Raw genomic sequence first — 24100 nt, 5'->3', positions numbered from 1 at the left:
TTGTGGTCTAAAAACGCATCACAGAAAAATGTACCTTCCAACTAGTGCAAAGCTTTTCCATTTCAACCATGCATACCCAACAAGGCTTTATGTAGGCATAGCTATGGTTTCAGGTCAGTATACTACATCCAAGTTTCAATATTTTTCTATTTCAATTATTAACGAATATGTTTTTTGGGGGTTCAGTGTTTTATGCTCTTCCCAATAGTCAGGAACCCAATCACAAAGGAGTGTTTGATTGATTGATGATGGATGGATGGATGGATGGATGGATGGATGGATTGAATACCTATTTTTTTAAAGGTATACGGGCAATACAACGGAAAAAAGCCAGAGGCTTGCATGTCCATTGTGGTCCATTAAACATTCAACACTGAAACAACTACAAAATAAATACAGAAAATCTAAATATACAGATTAAATTCATAATAGTGACACAAAGGGAATGGGGGTGGCAGTATACCGTACATGGACGATGTCACAATCACAGGGAGTGTGCCGTTTACTGCCCACCTATCCTGTAGTCATTATTATCATTATAACATTGGTACTGGTAGATAGGTAGGCCTACTTTTAGCGTTTCAATGCATGAAATAGTACCCATCATTTTTCCAATGCTAGTAAAGCAAGCCTTATAAAAGTATCAAACTCACACAATTCACCAGAAATTACACCTACTCTGTTAAAAAGTTTCGGGGGGAGGACCCCCTAACCCCCGCTTGGGGAGTCCCCCCCCCCCCCCCAAAAAAAACTCCTTGATTCTCACAGTCCAAATAGTGCAATGTTTATTTTGTTACTGTTGACTCTGTTTTGATCATTGTAATGCAGTCATAGTCTGTTACTTCTGTGGAACAGTTAGTAACAGTTAGTAACACTGTAAGCTTTGTTGTAAACCCTTTCCAGTGAAAGTATATACGGTTTATTTTGCAATGTTGACAATGCAATGTTATATATTGGTATGTGGGTTGTGTGAGGGTGCTTGGGGTGTGGCTTTGACAGTCCAATGTTGGCAGCCCTGAGCATTGAGGGCATTGAGGGCAAAGCCCCATTGACTATTTTCAAAGCCAATCCCATTTGTAATCCTATAGACTCCGGGCATAGGGAGGAGTCGAGGAGGAGCCTAGCTACCAGTGACGTATTTCGGCGGCCATTTTATATAGGGTCGTATCAACAGCTGGCCGTATCAACAACAGCATTGACAGCTACTCACAACGTCTCCTAACACACAGTCTGTGTAAAGTCTACAACACATACACACACAATGCGTGACAGAGACATACCATACAGAGAGAAGCTGAACGCGGATGCAAAGGCACGCTGGAAAAAATGTCATTACATCTGTGCCCCAGATCATGTAATGACACTTGTGCCCAGTCAGAGTCACAATCATTCATTTCATAGACTGGTTCACCTGAACCGAAAATAAAATATAGTCATCTTGAGTACTGATTATTTATATATTATTATTGATATTATTAGCGAAGTATTATTATTATTATTATTATTATTATTATTATACTGTTCATTCATTAATCATTGAGCTAGTAAGTGAACTGAACGGAACCTGTGTTGCCAGATTTTGCGAGAGAAATAAGCAACCAGGTCTATGAAAACAAGCCCAAAAGAAGTGGCTTAGTGACATCAGCTACTTGAAAATAGCCGATCTACAAGCTCACGTGAGCTTGTACATAGGCTATTTAAAATAAACTCTTGCAATAAAATAAAGAATACTTTCTTTTTTTTTTAAACATTCTCAACACAAATGCTCCCTGGCACAGAACATTTTCATGAAAATATTTGAAAACCACTGGTTTAAATAAAATAAAAAAAATTGGAAGCAAGCCTAAATAAGCAAGAACACTTTATAAATAAGCCACACAAAAAAACGCAACCCGCAACTACCAATTTTACAAGCAACTTTACAGAAAAAGCCAGAAAAAGTTCTGCCCAAAGTCGCTTATAATTAGCCGACATGGCAACGCTGATTCTCATCCACACTCGGTCTCATCAACACAACATGTTTATATTTTTATTGTGTGCTGTCATGCTTGTTTGAGCACAGGTAGAGAGCCTAAATGTGTTTGTTTCATTGTATTTAAGATATTCGATATAAATTCTTTTTTTTAAATGCCAGATTTAGCTAATACGGCCGTAAACGTCCCATTCAAACTGCTAGCTTAGCCACTAGCCACTTAGCCGGTGATCTGCTCTCTGCGACTCAGCACAACAGATGTATATATTTTTATTGTGTGCTGTCATGCTTGTTTGAGCACAGAAGCATATGTGTTAGAGATTATACAAGTTAGATATAGATAGAAGAGAGATGGAAGATAATGTACACCGTCTACACTTGCTGCTTGCTGAACGAGCACAGGACTACAACTCGACCAGATAGATAGAAGAGAGATGGAAGATAATGTACACTGTCTACACTTGCTGCTTGCTGAACTATGAGCACAGGACTACAGAGTGATGTACCAGGATGTACCAGCGTGACCAGATAGATAGTAGAGAGATGGAAGATCATGTACATTGTACACCGTCTACACTTGCTGCTTGCTGACTACAGAGTGGTGTACCAGCCATAGAGTTAACTCAAGGGTACCAGCGCGACCAAACAAGCTTTAGTACAATGGCGGCCAAAGTGGGCGGAGTTAACGGAGTGACGTAACCTGTGACGTACCTATGCCCTTTCTCTATAGCAATGAGTACTATCAGAATATAGAGCTATTTAATACTTATTGTAACCAAAGAAAATCACATACCCTACCTGGTAGGTAGGGTATGCTTGGGGACAGAAGGACAGACACACAGAGATTATATTATATTTTTAATGTAATGTGTGAACATAATCTAAGGAGCCTCTGGATGAGTGCTCTCAACAAGCATTACAATAATGGCAGAAATAATGCAGTAAGTCCCATCATCTGCCACCAGCTGGCAGTGTGGAATAAGTTGTTGGATAATTTGTTGCCAAATTTGAAAACTGCTAAGAAAATGATGTCACAGAGCCACCAGTATATCTGAAAACCTATTCAGAGATCTGGAGATTGTATGTTTCTAATTAGGGAAGTACCAAGAGAGAAGAAAGAGAAGTGACGTTTTTCCTGACTCATTTTCATGAGAGAGTTTGAACAAGCATTATTGAACTCTTATAAAGTTAATGATGAGACGAGCTAAACATTAGATGAGATTAACTCTATTTTTATCTGGTTATGCTTGTTTCTTTTGTCATGAATTGATTCCGTTTTAGGATTTATTTATTTAGATTGATATTTGATATTTCTTGCACTATTTATTTCTTTTTTCATGAATTTTTGCTGTCTTTTTAGGAGAAACATGATCAGCTTTTATCTGATGCTGCTTGCAGAAGAAGAAAAAAGCAATCTTGAGAGATCTTGAATCTTGAGGGTTCTGCCATTGAAAATCTTTACATAAATGCACTCAGTGTGGGCGTCAAAACCAATACATTACGGCCATTGTTTTCTATGATAGTAGGCCTGTAATTTCATAATGTCTGTGTAGAAAAAGCTGAGTGTTGCTGAGTGAGTTGTTCCTGTATATCTCTCTCTTCATTTTATGAATCCATAATAACTTGTGTGTTGGATGTAGAAAGGATTTTATTTATTGAATTAAAATATGTTTTGAAAGACAAAGGAGTGGCTTGTAAAAAAAGATGCCTGTATTTAATATTGAAAACAGAATTGTTCTGGCTTCTCAGAGTGTCTAATCTAACAATTAAAGTACATACTGTAAATAGGTAAGTATATTTTATTTGTAGAGCATCTTTCACAGACATTGACAGTCACAAAGTGCTTTACAAGTTTAAGAGCAGAAGAAAATATCAATAAAAATCAAAAGACAAAATAAAACAATCGCCATTTAAACAATCAACCGGTATGAGTTGGAAATCACAATATAATACATCACAAAGAGCTGAAATCACAAAGAGCTATTTGAATAGCCTGTTTGAATAGGTGAGTAGTCGTTTAAAGATGTCCACAGAGGAGACAGATCTGAGGTCTAGGGCAGATCATTCCATAACCTAGGGGCGAATCTCACAAAGGCTCGATCATCAAGTCTTTAATCTTGTACGAGGGACAACCTGGCAGCAGGCCCTGGGATGAGCATCTCGGAGACCTACTGGCAACATTTGGGTGGAGCAGGTCACATAAATATGCAGGTGCCTGACTATGGAGGGCTCTGTATGTGATTACAAGAACCTTGAAATGGATTCTACAATTGACTGGGAGCCAGTGCAAGGAGGCCAGAATGGGGGTTATGCCTGGTCAGTAGCCTGGCAGCAGCATTCTGGACTAGATGTTTTAGAGAGACGGGTGAAAAGAGAATTACAATAATCGAGGCGTGATGACACAAAAATATAATAATTTCTAGCTCTGGGTGTGAAAACAACAGATCTTTTAGTTGAGCGATATTTCTAAGATGATCAAAACAAGCACGGGACACAGCGTTAATGTAATTATCTAAAAGTATAGCTTGAGCAAATATAATGCAAATGTTTCTAAGATTTGAACACACATTTGGGGTTCAGGGACCCAAGACAGTTGGCAACATTTGCAGCAATCTTATCTGGACTGGACTTAGTTGTAGAAAGTTGCTGGCCATCCAGTTCTTAATAGCAACAAACAATCATGCAGTACATTGATTTCATACGTCCTAACTGGTTTAAAAGTATTATAATATATAATAGGTCGTAGATCGGACCTAGAACACAACAGAAAGTATGGATCTTGATATGACAACATGAAACTGGTCACATGCCATGAGTCAAAACTTTACATCTTTAACCACACTGCAAATAACAAGCAAATCCCTTTGGGGTTTTGTCACACTCATTATAAAGAAAGAAACAAATGGTAATATGAAAATAAAAGCAATGATAAGCAAAGATGTTTTTTTTTCAGGAATTTCTGATAACAAATAATTAACAGCAATGGATGTACAGTTAAGCTTGTCATGAAACTCAACACGTGACACTTGATGATTAACAGTCAGGTGGAACAATGTTGGATTACAACTCTGTCAATCTTAAAGCAGCACTATGTAACCTTTTAAAAATGAAAATGAAAATGAAATCTGTATGGTAGAGTATGTTAATACAATATAACTTATATAATTGGGGTGGTTGTTTGTCTCCCTGCTCTTCTATTGAGACATTTAGATCCTGTGACTAGGTGAGACATGACCTTTGACACAATCCTGTTTAAATACATTTTGACCTGAAGATCAAGGTTCAATTTATCCCTGAGCAAGGCAGGCTCCATAGCTCAATGGTAAAAAATGTCAGCACTTGCGCAGGAGAGACGGGTTCAAATCCGGGGTAAAAAAGGAAAATTACATAGTGCAGCTTTTAATGAACAACACAACAAAATTTGGATTTAAGAACATGCATAATGAATGCAGATTTTGTGTTAATGGTAAAACACATGATCCTGGAGCTTTATATTGCAGTGCACTTAGACCGTATATATTAGTCACATTTGACTTTATCCAGGTGTGTGGCGTTGGGTTGTCCTATGTCCTAAGGAGCTGAAACAAAGTGATAGTATAATTTAAAACAGGATAAATTATCATTGAACATGCAGTATAATATGTAGTCATTTTATCTACACTGCTTTTCCTTAACTGTGGAATATGAAAAACTGTATTTATCTCTCATTCAAGTGTCTGAGTTTTGTCATTCATTGAGTTCAGTTTTCATTCCATCTCAACAGATCACAGATATTTCTACTCACATGGAAATTCCCTCAATAACCACTTCGCCTCAAAATATCATTAATTGTGGACTCTGATGATACTAATACACTAACTAGGGTTGTAATTTTAGAACAGTATGGCATGATGAGAATATTTAAAGATACAATCCTGTTTCTTTTAACAGGTTTGTTCAAGTAAACTTTTTCAAAATGTTATAACTGCTGTTGTTGTGAAATTATGACTAATTCCCCTTGACAAATTATCCTCCTAGTTGTAAACATAATGTAACAGTTTCACTTTTTTAAAACATAGTTTAATACCCGATTTGATTGAATTAATGAATCCTCATCATGACAGCTGTTCTGTTGATATACATTTTCAGTGAAACAATATCTGTTACTAAAGAAGTAATTACTAAGCAGTGGGTGACACAATTAGAGGGAAGAGAAGGATTTAGACTCTAGACTCGTAGGAAGCGATCAAAAACATATCATGTTGGTGAAAACGATCCTCTCGTTTTTAACAACATCTATAAATCAAACTAAAACATACAGTAGCAGGCCCTTTGTAAAGAACTTTGGTTGACCACTGGTCATTGTAAATGTGCTTTATACATAAAGTTTGAGTTGAGATGAGTTGAGGCCGAAAAAACGAAACTAAAAAAAAAGAGATTAAAATAATTGTATTTGATCTTTAAAAGGTTTACTGTACCATTTTCGTAGTCATCAGCGTGGCTGATTACGCCATAGACACTTGTGTCACCTAGAGGTAAACAAATAAGCATTAATGAGAAGCTTATTTTATTTTTTATATATGGTTTCAATTTAGTTCATTATTACTTTATTTAGGCAAAACAAACACAAAATGAACAAACAGACTTTAATGTATTTCCAAAAAGGACATTCATTGTTTAAGGAACTTAAATACATTAATTTGGAATCAAATTAGAGCCAGTTGTCATTGTCAGAAGAATTCGTTAGAACATGACATTGTTCAAAGACTGACCGTGTTGCAGTGGGCAGTACACATCATCAGTTGCCATCTGGTCTGTAGCTGAAGCCTGATTGGCTCCCTGGTCTGAGAGAGAGAGAGAGAGAGAGAGAGAGAGAGAGAGAGAGAGAGAGAGAGAGAGAGAGAGAGAGAGAGAGAGAGAGAGAGACACAGAGACAGAGACAGAGACAGAGCGGTTTCACACTGGATCCGTTTTCATTGAAAACGTTTCCCAGATCGAATGCTGGCCTGCATTCACATTGGGCATAGATCCTATCGCACCAGAGAACACATGCATATACACCCCCGATCCTACAGGTGGCGGCATGCACATAGTGTTTCCCCTGTGGACACAGACGTCATCAACTATGCGACAATGTTTGTGCTGGTCTCGCACAAATATGCGTTTAAATATGTTGAAAGCAAGGGGGCGGAGTTGCGGCTGGTGAGAGAGTCTGAGCGCACTGAGGGCAATGAGCGCACAGAAGTCAGAAGGCTGTGTTGTTGACGGACAACGGATGCACGCTTATGAGAAACGACATAAATAAAACCTGGTGAAACACTTGTGTGCATTAGCGCAAGATGAGGATACAGGAAACATTCAGTCTAAATGTCCAGTTTGCTAACCTTCACAACTACTAATACTTTTGTATTTGAAACTTTAAATTTCTCTAAATATTATAAACTTTCACGACAGCTTAAGTACAAAAATATATCATTTATGAAAAGGCTATAGAAAAGGCTATAGTAGCCTATACAGTGAAGTCCGACTGAATGACTGAAACCTTGTATTGTGAATTGTACTTCCATGTACTGTTTCTCATGTCTCATGTCTAAATAAAGTACATCAATCCAACGTCTTTTCTTTTTTGACTCTCTTGGTGTGGGGATTATCTGGCACATGTATGTATCTGTTATGAAAGAGAAATTGCATCATGAGTGAAACGGCTATAGTCCTTGGGAAACTATAAACCTACGTAGGCCTACATCTAAATGAGTTACCATATTTACTTACAAATTTCAAATAAAAAAGCCTTATAAGCTATATATTTCTGGGATGCATAGTAGCTGAAACTCCACAAGATACCCACAAGATATACTATATGCGCTGCTCGCGCACCTGAAATGCGCGATGGAGACCCGCCAATGTTTCATGACTGATAGACATGAAAGAAGGCCCTTCACAGCTAATAGAGAATTTTAAATTTTAAGAATCGGTTCAGGGCGTTCAAATGCAGGGCGCAAATTGCATTGGGGGCCTGCTTTGCGACCAGATAATTAGCTAAATTGCCATGGACACCATGGCAATTTTGCTAATTATCTGGTCGCAAAGCAGGCGCAAATTAGTCATGGCTGTGTTTTGGGTGTTACATCAATTAAACCTATCTTTGTGTCTTCTTCCCTTCACTATAAGAGAAAGGCCCATTGATGACGGATTGGAGGAGACAAATAAATCAATTGTGGGACCATCTAGCAGTAGCCTTTTAGTAATGTGAGACACATAACTGTGAGACGATGCGGTCTGTGCCTGGGTATTGATGACTGTTAACTCAACTGCTGCCCACTGAGACAGATAAAGAAAGCCAGGATGCCATGGGTTCATGGCATTCTGATTGCAATAGAGTCAGACCACACCCCATTTTAAGACCAACATGCCTATAAATAGGCGCAACATCATTTGCTATCTAAACAACATGGGTGCCAGGCACTAAAATAACAACTCTGTCAGTCGGAAGATTGCAATGATACTAGAGAACCGAAGTCACTCCCACTAACCCTGGGTCACGGAAGTATTTTTTCTCTTGAAAATCCCCATAGAGAAATCTTAGATCATGTCATACTGTATAAGAACTGTGTTCCAAAAATGCACAAATCAGCCGGGTGATTCTGTCAGGTATGTGACTCTGTGTCGTTTATGATATATGATCTCTATGGGGATTTTCAATAGAATAAATAACTCTGTGAACCAGGGGGATAGCGGCCACTAGTGGCAGTGATGTCAGACTTCGGTGCTCTATTGTGTTGCTTGTTTGTGCCGTCTTATACCAGCTGGAAGATTAACCCCTTTAGAGATCGCAGTTTATCTTTTTGGATTTGGGACGAGTCGTCCCAAATACCAAAAGGTCAACTGTGATCCTTAAAGGGTCTAGCAGAAGATAGGACCAAGAGAGAGAGAAACCATTCGGATATTACTAGAACCGTCTTGTACAGAACTATTTGCAATTTGAAAAACAAACAAACAAAAAAAGCAAATATAATTCAAATTGAGCAAATGTTTTGATTGATTATTCACTGTACATTATTGAACTCTCATTTAAATTAAATGAGATTAAGACTATTTAATTGGATATTTAAAAAGTATATACTGTACCATTTTCATAGTCAGAGAGGTTGATTACTCCATAAACGTTTGTGTCACCTAAATAAGCAAACAAATAACTAAGCATTAATGTGGTTCTTATTTATTTTTTCATTTCAAACATGGTTTCAATTTAGTTAATTATTCTGATAATTAGGAAAAACTAACTCAAAACAGACTTTAATCTTTAAACTTCTACATTATAAATGGGAACCAAATATCCTTGTCAGATTGGTGACATCATGATTGGTTCAAAGACTGACCGTGTTGCAGTGGGCAGTACACGTCATCAGGAGTGCCACTCTGATTGGTCCTCTGGTCTGTAGCTGAGACCTGATTGGTTCCCTGAGACTGAACAGATCTATAATTAAAAGATAAATATTTATCAGAAATGAAGTATAAAAATAAATGGATTTGATAAGAGGCTTTGCCCCTAAAAAGATGAAATTCCAGGCCTACCTAGAACAGAAAGCTCTACCTACCGGCTAGCACAACATGGACCTGTAAAAAAGAAAAGAAAAATAGCCCAAATATGTTAAATAGTGTTTAACACTACAAAGCAGTCCTCTGCTGTTCAGTGTCTCACACACGCACGCACGCACGCACGCACGCGCGCACACACACACACACACACACACACACACACACACACACACACACACACACACACACACACACACACACACACACACACACACACACACACACACACACACACACACACACACACACACACACACACACACACATACAAACACATATATAATCCCTAACTGAGTAGTTCTAACCTTTGGATCTTCTGTATCGACACAGCAAGAGCAGAAAGATGGTCAGTAGAATCACAACAAGAAGGCCAACAATCAGTCCCACTACATGTAGAGAACTCTGTTCTACAGATCCAGTCACTGAAGGTTGAGAGACTATAAGACATCCTACATATATTAGTATCATAACAACTCATTTATGTTTGCCTCAAATGCTTTAAGATATTGGGAGTCCACTGTCATGTCTGCTATTGTGTAATAATTTACAATCAAAGCTGGAATGTTTTTTTTAAGTAATTACAAAATAAAGAACATTTGTTGTGTAATTCTTCCACATTAAAAAGTGCTTTCCCCCACATTCCTACTGTAAATGTGTTAAGTGTATAATTGTTGGCAATAAACTCACATCTCACTGCCATCCAGCTCTGTGGTGATTCTCTTCCAGAATATTTACACTTGTAGAAGCCCTCATCAGACTTAGAGACAGCAGGTATGATCATCTCTCCATTGGTTCTATTTTGGACCAGTTCTTTATTTCTATAGAAGTCCACGTTGGAGAGGGATGAGACTGTTTTGTGTTTGCATTGAAGAGTCACAGAATGACCCTCAGTCACAGGGTGAACAGGACTCACCAGGATGACAGGACCATCTGTAAAAAAGTTAAGAAGATAAAAACAGTCTAAATGTTAGGATTCACACTATAAGCAAATACAAAAGCATGCTTTTAATGTGTTGATGGAATGGAAACACTGCAGTATTTCTATATGAAATAACTGGACTCACAATGTGCTGTGATGTTGACAGCATTGCTGTACTCTCCCAGTCCAGACTCACACCAGTACACTCCACTGTCTTTTGTGTGTAAGGTTTTGGTCCATGTAGATCCAACCATATATTGTCCAGATGAACTCTTCACTCTCCATTCAGTAGAGTTTCCCTCACAGCTCAGTGAGACAGACTCAGAGCGGAAGTGCTGAGTTCTGTTAGAACTCACTGTGAGAGAAGCTGAAGAATGAAGATCTAAAACACAACACAGGATCAGAGGTCAAACAAATAGCAGTGTTACAATGACAATGATGAACTAAATGCAAGAAAAGCGAGAAAAAGATGAGATAATGTGGAGAAGGAAATACAATAAAAAATGGGGGAGAGGGGAAGAGTGGGAGAGTGAGTGAGTGAGTGAGTGAGTCAGTCAGTCAGTCAGTCAGTCAGTCAGTCAGTCAGTCAGTCAGTCAGTCAGTCACTCACTCACTCACTCACTCACTCACTCACTCACTCACTCACTCACTCACTCACTCACTCACTCACTCACTCACTCACTCACTCACTCACTCACTGGGTCTGTCCTGTAGTTTAAGAAAACATACTTTTACAATTAAGAATGATGAATTATGAGTCACACTCACCACCAGACCACACAAACTGAGGTTCACTGTAACTAGTGTAATAAACTGGTTCTCCTCCCCCAGCTTTACACACATATCCTCCTGTGCCTGTAGGATCATGAATGATGTAGGAAGCCTCTACAGTCCCAGTGAGGCTACCAGGTAAGAGCTCATAAGTGTAGGAGTTGTTTGATGGTTTAGGAACAGCTCTGTAGAACCTCCAGTCTGCAGATGATTCTTTACCTTTACAGCTTAGAGTCACTGGGGCTCCAGAACTCAACCATGGAGGAGACAATCTCAGGACAGACTGGGGTTGATCTGTGAAAATAATATTTCTCTGGATTAAAAACATTGTTTGCTGATTGATATAATATTATGTCTAATGTTGATGATTTCCATGCAATGCCTGGAGGCTGCAAAAAAGAAATGTTATGTGTACATAAACTTTCTTTTTCACGTCTACATGTTTTCCTATGACTGTTCTTGTTTTTACATAATGCAAATTTTCTCGCTCTGCAGCGACACACAGGCTACACACATGCGTGTACGTACGCACACACACACACACACACACACACACACACACACACACACACACACACACACACACACACACACACACACACACACACACACACACACACACACACACACACACACACACACACACACACACACACACACACACACACACACACATAAACCCTTCTCTCATTCAATAGAAAAGGCTAACAGGTTATTTTCTTTTCCCCTGCTGATAAGTCTGGTTGTAGCAAGTTTGCTCAACTCAAAAGTCTTCAGTGATGGGTGCTGACCCAAAAGACCCCAAATTAGCTAATAAAGTCGATAGCACTGGACAATAAGAATTCAACACTTTAAGTAATGCACAAAAGCAGAAGGAAACCGATGCATTTCCTCAGCATCTCTGAGACGTAGGTGTGAAGTCTGGTTTTATTACACTTTTGCTTGCCCGGGTCTAGGTTGTTTAATTTAGCTGGTTTCTAAATTTGCTGCTCCTCCCAATAGGCCATTTTCTTCTTTGTTTGTGCATACATTGCAGTATTGATACTTTTACTTAAGTAAAACATTTGAGTACTTTTTCCACCACTGTGATGTTTACATGAACAGTGGCTGAACTCTCTCTAATTAGATGGTCATTCAGAACAATACATTCCTAAAGTAAAAGTAAAATCTGTATTGTCGCAGAAAATAGCAGATCTACAAGCTCACAACACCTCACATTGTTGTGTGCTTGTCGATCCCTAGTATAGAGCCCTGAGGGACTCCGGTCAACCATACATATTGTACTGTATGTCTGGAGGCCGAACAAGGGATACTGGTCATGTGTTATGTAATACATGTATTTCTATCACAATCTCTATCTACTCTTTAGCAGTAGGACCTCCAGACTGAAGATGAAAGTCAATAGTATACCATAGCCTACCTTTAAAAGACACTGGATGTCTGAGAAGGACTTAAACTGTATTCAGGTTCTTCACTGGACATCTTGTTATTATCCTTCCACCATGTGTACTTCCAGTCAGAGGCACTTCCTTCCTGTATCGTACACTTCAGAATAGCAGTCTCTCCAATGAAAAACTGAGGCCAGTCAGGTTGTCTGCTGAGAACAGCCACAGGTGCATCTGTAGAAGTAACACACAGAGTTAAGTTACTTCATTGATCATTGTGGGGAAATGCATCCTCTGTATTTAACCCATCCTTCTAACTATTAGAATGGTTCATGGTTAATAGCAGCAACTAAGCAGCATATGGACACCAGCTCCAACTCTAAGGTCTTGGTCAAGAGCACTGGTAGGGTTTTCTAGTAACATGTAGCCTATACTGTTTTTGTGGCAGGAAGTAAACTCTACACTCTTTCTATGAGGCAGCAGTGCTAAGGTAACAAATTATTCAGTTGTGTAATTATTTTAATTATACAACTGAGCTGTGTCTCAACAAATAACAGGTGTGAATGTAGGAAGCTGCATAAACCTTTTGATTATAGTTGTTTCATAAGAATCAAACACATTATAGTGTATAGTTTGTATATAACTCACCAGAGACAGAGATATGAACTGTGTTGCTGTCATATGTGTAGTATAGTGGGTTTCCTCTCCCTCCTTGACACATGTAGTCTCCACTCTCTGAGACACTGGAGGGACTGAATGTGTAGGTTGACTGATCTTGATCTGTCACCTTCACTAGTCTGTTGTCTTTGATTCTGTACCAGTAGATCTTCCATGAAGCTGTACTGTCTTCCACAGTACAGGTGAGGGTCACTCTATTGTATGTCAGTACACTTGTTCTGTCTGATGTCAGCGTAGTAGTCTTTGGTTGATCTGTTATTTATGAGAAATAAAATCAAACTGTGTCATTATTGAGCCTCAGTATTTCTCCAATTTCTCCAAACAGCTAGGATTGATCAAACACATCTAAATAAAGAGATATTGCTCAAAGAAATTAAAACGTAGCAAGAAGCCTTCTAGTGATGATGAGGACATTATGTATACTGTAGTGTAATAAATGTCTTTAGGGGTGTAGTAGAAGTGGGAGAGAGCATATATAACGCTTTTCCCCCTCTACACTAAATCTCTTCACCAAAATAGCCGATCTACAAGCTCACAACAACGTGTCGTAGCACCGACGCATTGTGTCGTAGCACCCCCCCAGAATATGGATGCTGGGGTTCAAGTGGTTAATGAATTGACCACTGCAAAATGTATGTCTCTTACATCATAATTCACAAGAAATCCCAAGATGACCATTGGATCAACTAACATTCTAGAGAGAAGAGGTGAAGGTTTACAAAATACTGTACATGCACAACCTGTTAATAATAATAATAATAATAACTTGGATTTATATAGCGCCTTTCAAAAACCCAAGGACGCTTTACAGTACACAAAATAACAAATTAATTGCCAAAAGCCTGGGTAAATAAATGTCTCTTCAGTGCGGACTTGAAGGAGTCCAATGTTGGCATCTGGCGAATCTCCATTGGGAGAGAGTTCCAGAGGTCAGGGGCTGCCACGCTGAAAGCTCTATCGCCAAGGGTCCGCCTGTTGCTACGAGGGGTGGTGAGAAGCCCCGAGTCGGAAGACCTCAGGTCCCGCTCTGGGATGTAATTGTCGAGGAGGTCCGAGAGGTACCCTGGGGCTAGGGCATGGAGAGCTTTATAGGTGAGGAGGAGTAGTTTGTATGTGATGCGGAACCTAACCGGAAGCCAGTGGAGGTGTTTGAGGGTGTTGATGTGTCATGGCTCATATGTAGACGTTTATGCTGCTGAAAGTAGCTGCCAGTGACCTCATAGTTGATACATGTTAGGCCTATTGTTTCATAAGTGTAATTAATATCTTGTCACCCAGCAAACCCATTCAAACAGGTAACCTTACATTCACAAGCCCTGTCACATATTCAGTATCAGTGTGAAAAATACTAAGAGATTATGTTCCAGTCTTTAGACTTGGCAGTGAGATTCATATACTGTATATAATAATTACAAAACAGCTGTGTTCACAATAGATTGAGAATTAATCTGTTGACTCATTCTATAATGTTGTATAAAGTTGTTAAAACAGATGATATAATAACCTACACTAACTGAAGACTAGGTTGGTATTAGAGTCCTCACTGACAACAAAGGAAACAGGCTGTGTGTCAAACCACACTCACATACTGCCTCCATCACAGTGAAGCTTCAGTGGGTGATGTTTCCATCTGATAATATTGTGTGTGTGTGTGTGTGTGTGTGTGTGTGTGTGTGTGTGTGTGTGTGTGTGTGTGTGTGTGTGTGTGTGTGTGTGTGTGTGTGTGTGTGTGTGTGTGTGTGTGTGTGTGTGTGTGTGTGTGCGTGCGTGCGTGCGTGCGTGCGTGCGTGCGTGCGTGCGTGCGTGCGTGCGTGTGTGCGTGCGTGTGACTATGCAGTGAGACCACAACATTGAATGACAGGAAGAAACATCTCTGTACAACCACAGTGCTGTGCATCTCATCACTTTGTGAAACACATCAAAAATGTTTGTCTTCTTTCTCTCTACAAATGTTGTTATAATGAGTCGGGTTTATGGTTTGTTTATGTTACGTTGTTGATGAGGGGATGCTTTGTTTTAAAACAAAGTTGTAGTTGTTCATAAAAAATAAAAATAAAAATACAGGAATGTTATTATATTTACTTACAATGTGTATTCCTTTTGAAAGTAAGGCTAAACAAATAGACATAGATATGAGACAAGTGGATATATGACAGTGACTGAGTATAAAGAGAATATAGTAAATAGAAAATAAATCTTCACCTTGAGTATGTCCATAGGAGAAGAAGCCACTCAGCACTGAAAAACATATGAGACAATAGCAAGTTAAGGATAAATCTGCATTTTTCCTTATAGTCTTCAGGCATAATTACACTTGACCAAAACAGACAGGATTGCTGAGTAATATTGCTCAGGTGTTGAAAAAGCCACAGCAACGCATCTTTCACCTCAGGCAGCTGCAGAAGTTGCATGGGGCCCAAGATATTACGAACTTTAACCTGACTGATTTAGTTTTAGCCCCTATGTCCCCTCTCCCTAAAAAGGCCTTGCCTTATGCCAAATAAAGGTAAAAATATCCACAGTAGCACCACTGAGAGCATACTGACTGGATACATCACTCCATGGGAACTGCTCTGCCCTCAACCACTAAGCATTACAGAGAGCTGTGTGGACAGACCAGAGCATCAGTGGATGTGAGCTTCCCTCCATCCAGGACATACAGTATACATACTGTAGGTGTAGCAGCCCACATGATCCCCCTGCTAAACTATACCCAGGGTTAAAGAGGGCTTGGATTAAAGTCTAGGTTAAGGTTTGAGCTTAGCCTGCTTTATACACAGGGTATATTCTGAACTTGTCCAGTTTACACCCTAAGGCAGTGGTTCTCAAAGTATCGTCTGGGGACACCAAGGGGTCCTTCGGGGGGTTCCAGGGGGTCCCCAGGAAAAGGTGTTAATATAGCGTCACAATCATTTGAACCACTATATACTGTACATATTATACTTTGGCTATTCAAAAAGCTCACAGCGCGGCACGCTTGTACATCAGCTATTTAAAAAATATATTCTGACACAAATATTCTCTTCTGGGTGTCCTTGGCACAAAACATTTTCAGATGGGGGTCCATGGCCAAATACACATCAGTTAGGGGGTCCTTGACATAAAAAGGTTTGCCCTAAAACACTCTAGCCCACTTTAATCCAGGTTTTGTCTGTAGGATTCTAAAGTAACCTAACCACCCTAAACATGGACTGTTTCAGCTGCTAACGTTTGGCAAACAGAACCGTAGCCTCAAGGCTGCCAAGAGGACCAGCAGGCTCCACGAGCTACTTCCACAAGGCAACTATAGGCACTCACAAACGCACACACACACGCGGTCATGTTCATGCACAAACTTATATAGGCATGACATAATAGGTGAACATTCAGACAAATAGCAGATCTACAAGCTCACAACACAGTGCAATGCGGCACGTTGTGAGCTTGTAAGACTGCTATTTCTTTGGCAAAGAGATTGGATTTGATGATGTAGAATGTGAAACAATTTGCAATAATATTCTGATATGGTAAACTAGAAGCAGATGCTAGATGGTGTGTCTGTATAATTACATAATCACTGTTGTAATGTTCTGCTATTTCGGTTGTTATTGTTATTAATAGTACATTTTAAATATTATTTTTTATGATTCAATGTTTATTAATTTTTCAGTTTTACACAAAAAGTAGAAGATAAACAAAAAGAAAATGTTAAACACAAGAAGCAGACATACAAATAGACAACAAATGCAACAAAAACAACAACCAATACAATACAATACAATACAATAATTTTTTTTTTTAAGAAAGTAAGACAATGCCATATGATCCTGGGTGTTTGGTTACAAACATTATATTCAATGAGGTAAAAAGGGGAAAAAAAATAATAACAGTGTGTTGCGCTATCACCACACCTCAAGTCCTGTTAGCAATATACATTATATAGCCTCCCCACTTACGGATGTATTTATCCAATCTGTCAGACCTCCCATAGGTTATTTGCTCATAAGCAGCAACTTTGCCAATCTCTACAAACCACTCTTGGAAAGAAGGACTCCCAGCATCCTTCCAACCCCCCATCAGAACCTGTCTACCGATCATGATAGCCAGTTAGTTAGTTAGTTAGTTAGTTCCACATACTAACTATCCACATAATCACAGTGGGCAACCTGCTTTGGGTCACCCAGTAGGTAAAGCCTGGGGCAGAAGGGAAAATCAACCTTTGTCATTTCTAAGTTATGTATTTGCTTCCAAAAACTCTCAATTACGGGACAGTCCCAAAGAGCGTGAACTAGGGTGCCCACCGATGATGGGTCCTTGCACTTCCAACATTCAGCTGTGTCCTTAAGACCAAGTCTGTGCAACCGTGAGGGTGTCCAATCGAAGCGGTTGTGGATTTTAAATTGAATCAACCTGATTCTGATATCTTTAGACATTTTTGTTGAGTTTTTGCAGATTTCATCCCACTCCTCCACTCCAATATCCAGGTTCAAGTCCTTCTCCCATAATATTTGCCAGACCCAGGGGGTCGGCCTATATGAGGCTTTGTCGGTCGGTCGGTCTGTCCCTCTTTTCCTCTGCACACACGTCATGCGAAGTCCGGCCATTCAGATGTCAACCACTAGGGGTCTGGCAGTGCTCCGAGGAGCACCTTTTCTAGTTTCAACACATTAGGCACCTTGGTATTTTCAATAAAGATCTTAGAATAGTAAAATGAGGCCTCGTGCCCTGTACCAAACACCATGGTGGTGCCCTTCAACAGCTCAGAATGTTGAGGCAGAGTTCTGGATGAACCAAATACTCCACATGGTAAGTGCCTCAGTTGCAAAAATTGCCAGAATGTAGATTCTGTAACTAGATCATCAAATGATTTAAGAGACATTTGAAATATTCTTGAAACGATCTACAGTACATCTACAGTAAGGCCAAAACATTGTTCATTAAACATTAAAAAAATAAAACTTGATTCCAGTGACATGCTTTTACTGTATTAAAACTCAGCAGCTTAACTTTAACATAATGATGTTGTACAGCCACATATTCCTTCATTGTAATGGTTAAGCGCAGCACACTTGGTCTTCAACCAGACAACATTTTCATACGTCTCCCCCCTTCTCCGCTCCCTCCATTATTAGCTCCATGTTACTGCCCGCACAGACACAGAGTACATAACACTGATGTTGGCCTACAAAGCAACCAACGGCATGGCAGCCCATTCAACGCAACGCCTAATCCAACTCTACAACCCCTCCCGCTCACTCAAATCAGCTAACACAGGGAAGCTGTCTGAACCTTCCCTAAAACATTCAGAACAACACTCCACACGTCCCATACTCTTGTCTCTCCTGGCTTCCAAACTGTGGAACAAACTCCCCATTGCAGTTAGAACTGCAGACTCACTCCCAATCTTCCGCTATAATCTGAAGACTCACCTCTTCAAACTCCACTTTAGCCTGTAGCACTTGACCTAGCCTTGACGACCTTGCAGGCTTATGCAAAGGCTAAAATGTAATTTAGATAGCATGTTATGTAGACAGATGCCAGGCAGATAGTATAGTGTGTATGGTTTCAATGTACAGATTATTACTTTTTCTTCTGATATTCTGCTGTTCAGACTGATGATAGGTTCTTGGTTAACTTATCCTAGATTACTATTTCCATGCATTTGATTACTTTCTGTTGTCCTTGCTTGCTGTAAATCTCTCTGGATTAAGAGCGTCTGCTAAATTCCTAAATTGTAAATTGTTATAAAACAAGCTCAATAGACCTATTAGTAATAATAGTGACTCACAGAGGAGCACATAGGGCAGATTGGGCCCCATCCTCTGCTGTGATGAACGGCTCTGCTCTACGTACCTCTTCAGAATAACTGTTCTACTACCTATGCACAGTGAGCTAATAGATACTGCTGTATGAAACAGGGAAATAAAAGACACAGGAAGGGTGTCGGGGGCAGAGCTAGAGAGCGTAAGAAAGATGTTACACTTGCTTGCCACAAGCTCAGTATATTTGTCTCCGCCAGGCCGAAAGGCATGGCAGAGACTATGTTTTGCACCCTGTCCGTCCGTCCGTGTGTCCATCTGTCTGCAAGCAGCTAATCTCCCACACTGCTGGCTCGTGCACACACATTCCCTGGATGCCGAACTTCTGACCCGAATTATTCAGATTGGCCTGTTATAGCGCCACCAGGAGGACGATTTTTGTAAAACAATGTTTTTGATATTACTCCTACAGATTTTGTCCAAACATCACGCAAATCAGGTACACGGTATCTCTATAGTCATGTGATCAACACGGATCTGTCCGATTTTCCATATTCCATCCTGATTGGCTACGATTACCTTCCAAAGTTTGCAGGATTGGTTTGTTTTGAACATAATGCCTCAAATCATGAACGCAGCATGCGATTTCCGTGAAATTTTGCACACACATTCCACTAGGCCGAGAAAGAAGTGCCACTTGAAATTTTTCAAATCAACCTCATGGTGGCGCTATAACAGGCCAATTTGCCTTTTTACCTATAACTGCACTGAATCTGCGTGAAACTTTGCACGCACACTCCATAGAGGCCAAGGAAAAACCTTTGCCCTGCATTTTTCACATCTGCCTTTTAGAGCGCCACCAGGAGACTGACTTTTGTAAAAACAATTTTGTTGCTATTACTCCTTCAGATTCTGTCCAAAAATCACGCAAAACGGTACACAGTATCTCTAATGTCATGTGATCAAGACGGATGTGTCCGATATTTCATATTCCATCCTAATTGGCTTATCATTATAACATTTGTATTTAATGCAAATGAGATTTCCGGAAGGGGGGGGGGGGTTGCCAGGCTAGATAGGTAGGCCACTAGGCCTACTTTTAGCGTTGTAATGGATGAAACAGAACCCATCATTTTCCAATGCCTGTAAAGCAAGCCTTATAAAGGTATCAAACTCACACAATTCACCAGAAATTACACCTACTCTGTTAAAAACTTTCGGGGGGAGGACCCCCAGACCCCCCGCGGTGTGTGGGTTGTGTGAGGGTTCTTGGGGTGTGGCTTTGACAGTCCAATGTTGGCAGCCCTGGGTATTGAAGGCATTGAGGGCAAAGCCCCATTGACTATTTTGAAAGCCAATCACATTTTTTATCCTATAGCAATGAGTACTATCAGAATATAGAGCTATTTAATACTTATTGTAACCAAAGAAAATCACATACCCTACCTCTAAAAGTTGACGCCAATCAGTCAGCCGTTTCTCAGATAATGCTTGGGGACAGAAGGCCATACACACAAGCAGAGCTTATATTATATTTTTTTATGTAATGAGTGAACAGAATCAAAGGAGCCTCTGGATGAGTGTTCTCAACAAACAATACAATAATGGCAGAAATAATGCAGTAAGTCCCATCATCTGTCACCAGCTGGCAGTGTGGAAGAAGTTGTTGAATAATTTGTTGCCAAATTTGAAAACTGCTAAGAATATGATGTCACAGAGCCACCAGTATATCTGAAAACCTCCAGAACTATTGGAGATTGTACTGTATGTTTCTAATTAGGGAAGTACCAAGAGAGATGAAAGAGAAGTGATGTTTTCCCTGACTCATTTTCATGAGAGGGTTTGAACAAGCATTACTGAACTCTTTTAAGTTAATGATGAGACAAGTGAACTATGCATTAGATGAGATTAACTCTATTTTTTATCTGGTTATGCTTGTTTTTTTTGTCATGAATTGATTCCGTTTTAGGATTTATTTATTTAGATTGATATTTTGATATTTTGATATTTCTTGCACTATTTATTTCTTCTTTCATTAATTTTTGCTGTCTTTTTAGGAGAAACATGATCAGCTTTTTTCTGATGCTGCTTGCAGAAGAAGAGAAAAAGCAATCTTAAGAGATCTTGAATCTTGAGGGTTCTACCATTGAAAATGTTTACATAAATGCACTCAGTGTGGGCGTCAAAACCAATACATTACGGCCATTGTTTTCTATACTAGTAGGCCTATAATTTCACTAAACATGTCTATGTACAAAAAGCTGAGTGTTGCTGAGTGAGTTGTTCCTGTACAGTACATATGTCATATTTCTATAACTCTCTTCATTCTATGAAGAATCCATAATAACTTGTGTGTTGGATGAAAAAATGATTTTATTTATTGAATTCAAATATTTTTTCAAAGACAAAGGAGTGGATTGTAAAAAAGATGCCTGTACAGTATTTAATGTTGAAAACAGAATTGTTCTGGCTTCTCAGAGTGTTAAATCTAACAATTAAAGTACATACTGTAAGTAGGTAAGTATATTTTATTTGCAGAGCATCTTTCACAGACATTGACAGTCTTGTGCTTTAAGTTTAAGAGCAGAAGAAAATATCAATAATAAAATCAAAAGACAAAATAAAACAATCGCCATTTAAACAATCAACCGGTATGAGTTAAAGGAAATCACAATATAAGACATCACAAAGAGCTGTAATCACAAAGAGCTGAAATCACAAAGAGCTATTATAATAGCCTGCTTGAATAGGTGAGTAGTCGTTTAAAGATGTCCACAGAGGACACAGATCTTAGGTCTAGGGAAGATTATTCCATAACTCACAAAAGCTTGATCACCAAGTCTTTAATCTCGTACGAGGGACAACCTTTTTTTTTTATTCTTTTTTTTTGTTTACACATCTGCATCAGACAGCATGTGGCTATTGAAACAAATACATATGCAATTACGACGTACAAGATGTGCCTGTAATAAATATCACACTACTAGGGCAGCCGGCGGTTCCGTGCACCGCACAAGGTGCCCTTTTTTTTTACTTGAGCCCCTCAAAATGTCTGTGCACGCCACTGATTACAAGAACCTTGAAATGGATTCTACAATCGACTGGGAGCCAGTTCAAGGAGGCCAGAATGGGGGTTATACCTGGGCAGTAGCCTGGCAGCAGCATTCTGGACTAGATGTTTTAGAGAGACAGGTGAAAAGAGAATTACAATAATCCACAAGTGATGACACAAAAGTATAATCATTTCTAGCTCTGTGTGTGAAACAACAGATCTTTTAGTTGAGCGATATTTCTAAGATGATCAAAACAAGTACGGGACACAGAGTTATTGTGCAATATCTAAAAGTATAGCTTGAGCAAATATAATGCAAATGTTTCTAAGATTTAAACACACATTTGGGTTCAGGGACCCAAGACAGTTGAAAACATTTGCAGCAATCTTATCTGGAGCAATATATAGGACCGCTTTTTTTGCATTTAGTTGTAGAAAGTTGCTGGCCATCCAGTTCTTAATGGCGACAAACAATCATGCAGTACATTGATTTCATCCATCCTAACTGGTTTAAAAGTATTATAATATATAATAGGTCTATAGATCGGACCTAGAACACAACAGAAAGTATGGATCTTGATATGACAACATGAAACTGGTCACATGCCATGAGCCAAATCTTTAACCACACTGAAAATAATAATACTATCAAGCAAATACCTTTGGGGTTTTGTCACACTCATTATAAAGAAAGAAACAAATGGTAATATAAAAATAAAAGTAATGATAAGCAAAGATGTTTTTTTTTAAGGAATTTCTGATAACAAATAATTAACAGCAATGGATGTACAGTTAAGCTTGTCATGAAACTCAACACGTGACACTTGATGATTAACAGTCAGGTGGAACAAGGGCACTCATGTTGGCACTCTGTCAATCTTAAAGCGGCACTATGTAACTTTTTTATAATGAATAAAATAAAATGTTGTCCAATCTGTATGGTAGAGTATGTTAATACAATATAACTTATATAATTGGGGTGGTTGTTAGTCTCCCTGCTCTTCTATTGAGACATTTAGATCCTGTAACTAGGTGAGACATTGACTTTGACACAATCCTGTTTAAATAAATTTTGACCTGAAGATCAAGGTTAAATGTATCCCTGAGCAAGACAGGCTCCATTAGCTCAATGGTAAAAAATGCCAGCACTTGCGCAGGAGAGACGGGTTCAAATCCGGGGTAAAAGAGGAAAATTACATAGTGCAGCTTTAAATGAACAACATTTTGATTTAAGAACATACATATAATTAATGCAGATTTTGTATTTGTTTATTGTAAAACACATTATACTGGAGCTTTATATCGCAGTGCACTTAGACAGTATATATTAGTCACATTTGACTTTATCCAGGTGTGTGGCGTTGGGTTGTACTATGTCCTAAGGAGCTGAAACAAAGTGATAGTATAATTTAAAACAGGATAATCTATCATTGAACATGCAGTATAATATTTAGTCATTTTATCTACACTGCTTTTCCTTAACTGTGGAATATGAAAAACTGTATTTATTTCTCTTTCAATTGTCGGAGTTTTGTCATTCATTGAGTTCAGTTTTCATTCCATCTCAACAGATTACAGATATTTCTACTCACTGGAAATTCCCTCAATAACCACTTTGCCTCAAACTATCATTAATTGTGGACTGATGATACTAACACACTAACTAGGGTTGTAATTTTGGAACAGTATGGCATGATGAGAATATTTAAAGATACAATCCTGTTTTTTAACAGATTTGTTCAAGTAAACGTTTTCAAAATGTTATAACTGCTGTTGTTGTGAAATTATGACTAATTCCCCTTGACAAAGTATCCTCCTAGTTGTAAACATAATTAAACAGTTTTTTAAAAACATAATTTAATACCCGATTTGATTGAATTAATTAATTCTCATCAAGACAGCTGTTCTTTTGATATACATTTTCAGTGAAACATTATCTGTTACTAAAGAAGTAATTACTAAGCAGTGGGTGACACAATTAGAGGGAAGAGAAGGATTTAGATTCTA

At 38.9% G+C, this 24100-nt stretch overlaps 1 protein-coding gene across 2 annotated transcripts; it reads right to left on the bottom strand.

Moving 5' to 3' along the window:
- Positions 1-4754: 4754 nt before the first annotated feature.
- Positions 4755-10739, bottom strand: LOC308105502 (low affinity immunoglobulin gamma Fc region receptor III-like). 2 transcript variants are annotated; one of them, XM_080456266.1, is made up of 9 exons: positions 10615-10739; positions 10238-10480; positions 9856-9987; positions 9550-9568; positions 9331-9428; positions 9080-9127; positions 6724-6795; positions 6430-6480; positions 4755-5550 (listed from the first exon to the last, which is right to left on the bottom strand). In XM_080456266.1, the coding sequence occupies exons 1-9, from the start codon at positions 10721-10723 to the stop codon at positions 5543-5545; spliced, it is 780 nt and encodes a 259-aa protein (XP_080312392.1). In that variant the 5' UTR covers positions 10724-10739; the 3' UTR covers positions 4755-5542. The 2 variants fall into 2 exon arrangements, with proteins under 2 accessions (XP_080312392.1, XP_080312393.1); XM_080456267.1 differs by lacking the exons at positions 6724-6795; positions 9080-9127.
- Positions 10740-24100: the final 13361 nt, after the last annotated feature.

Source organism: Gymnoscopelus braueri, assembly GCF_963280865.1.
Source record: "Gymnoscopelus braueri genome assembly, chromosome: 17".
NCBI lineage: Eukaryota > Metazoa > Chordata > Actinopteri > Myctophiformes > Myctophidae > Gymnoscopelus > Gymnoscopelus braueri.
Note: the sequence above shows the minus strand (reverse complement) of the source record. Positions and strands in the feature narration are given on the sequence as shown.

Bases quoted from the DNA above. Each gene is read 5' to 3' on its own strand.
- LOC308105502 (XM_080456266.1), bottom strand. From the start codon at position 10,723: ATGGTTGGATCTACATGGACCAAAACCTTACACACAAAAGACAGTGGA. The intron at 9,988-10,237 runs GTGAGTTTATTG...GATGTCTTATAG, and splicing joins GAGCTGGATGGCAGTGAGAT to TCTCTCAACCTTCAGTGACT. The intron at 6,796-9,079 runs GTACAGTATATA...TCTCTCTCTCAG, and splicing joins CCTCTCTGACTATGAAAATG to ACCAGGGAGCCAATCAGGCT.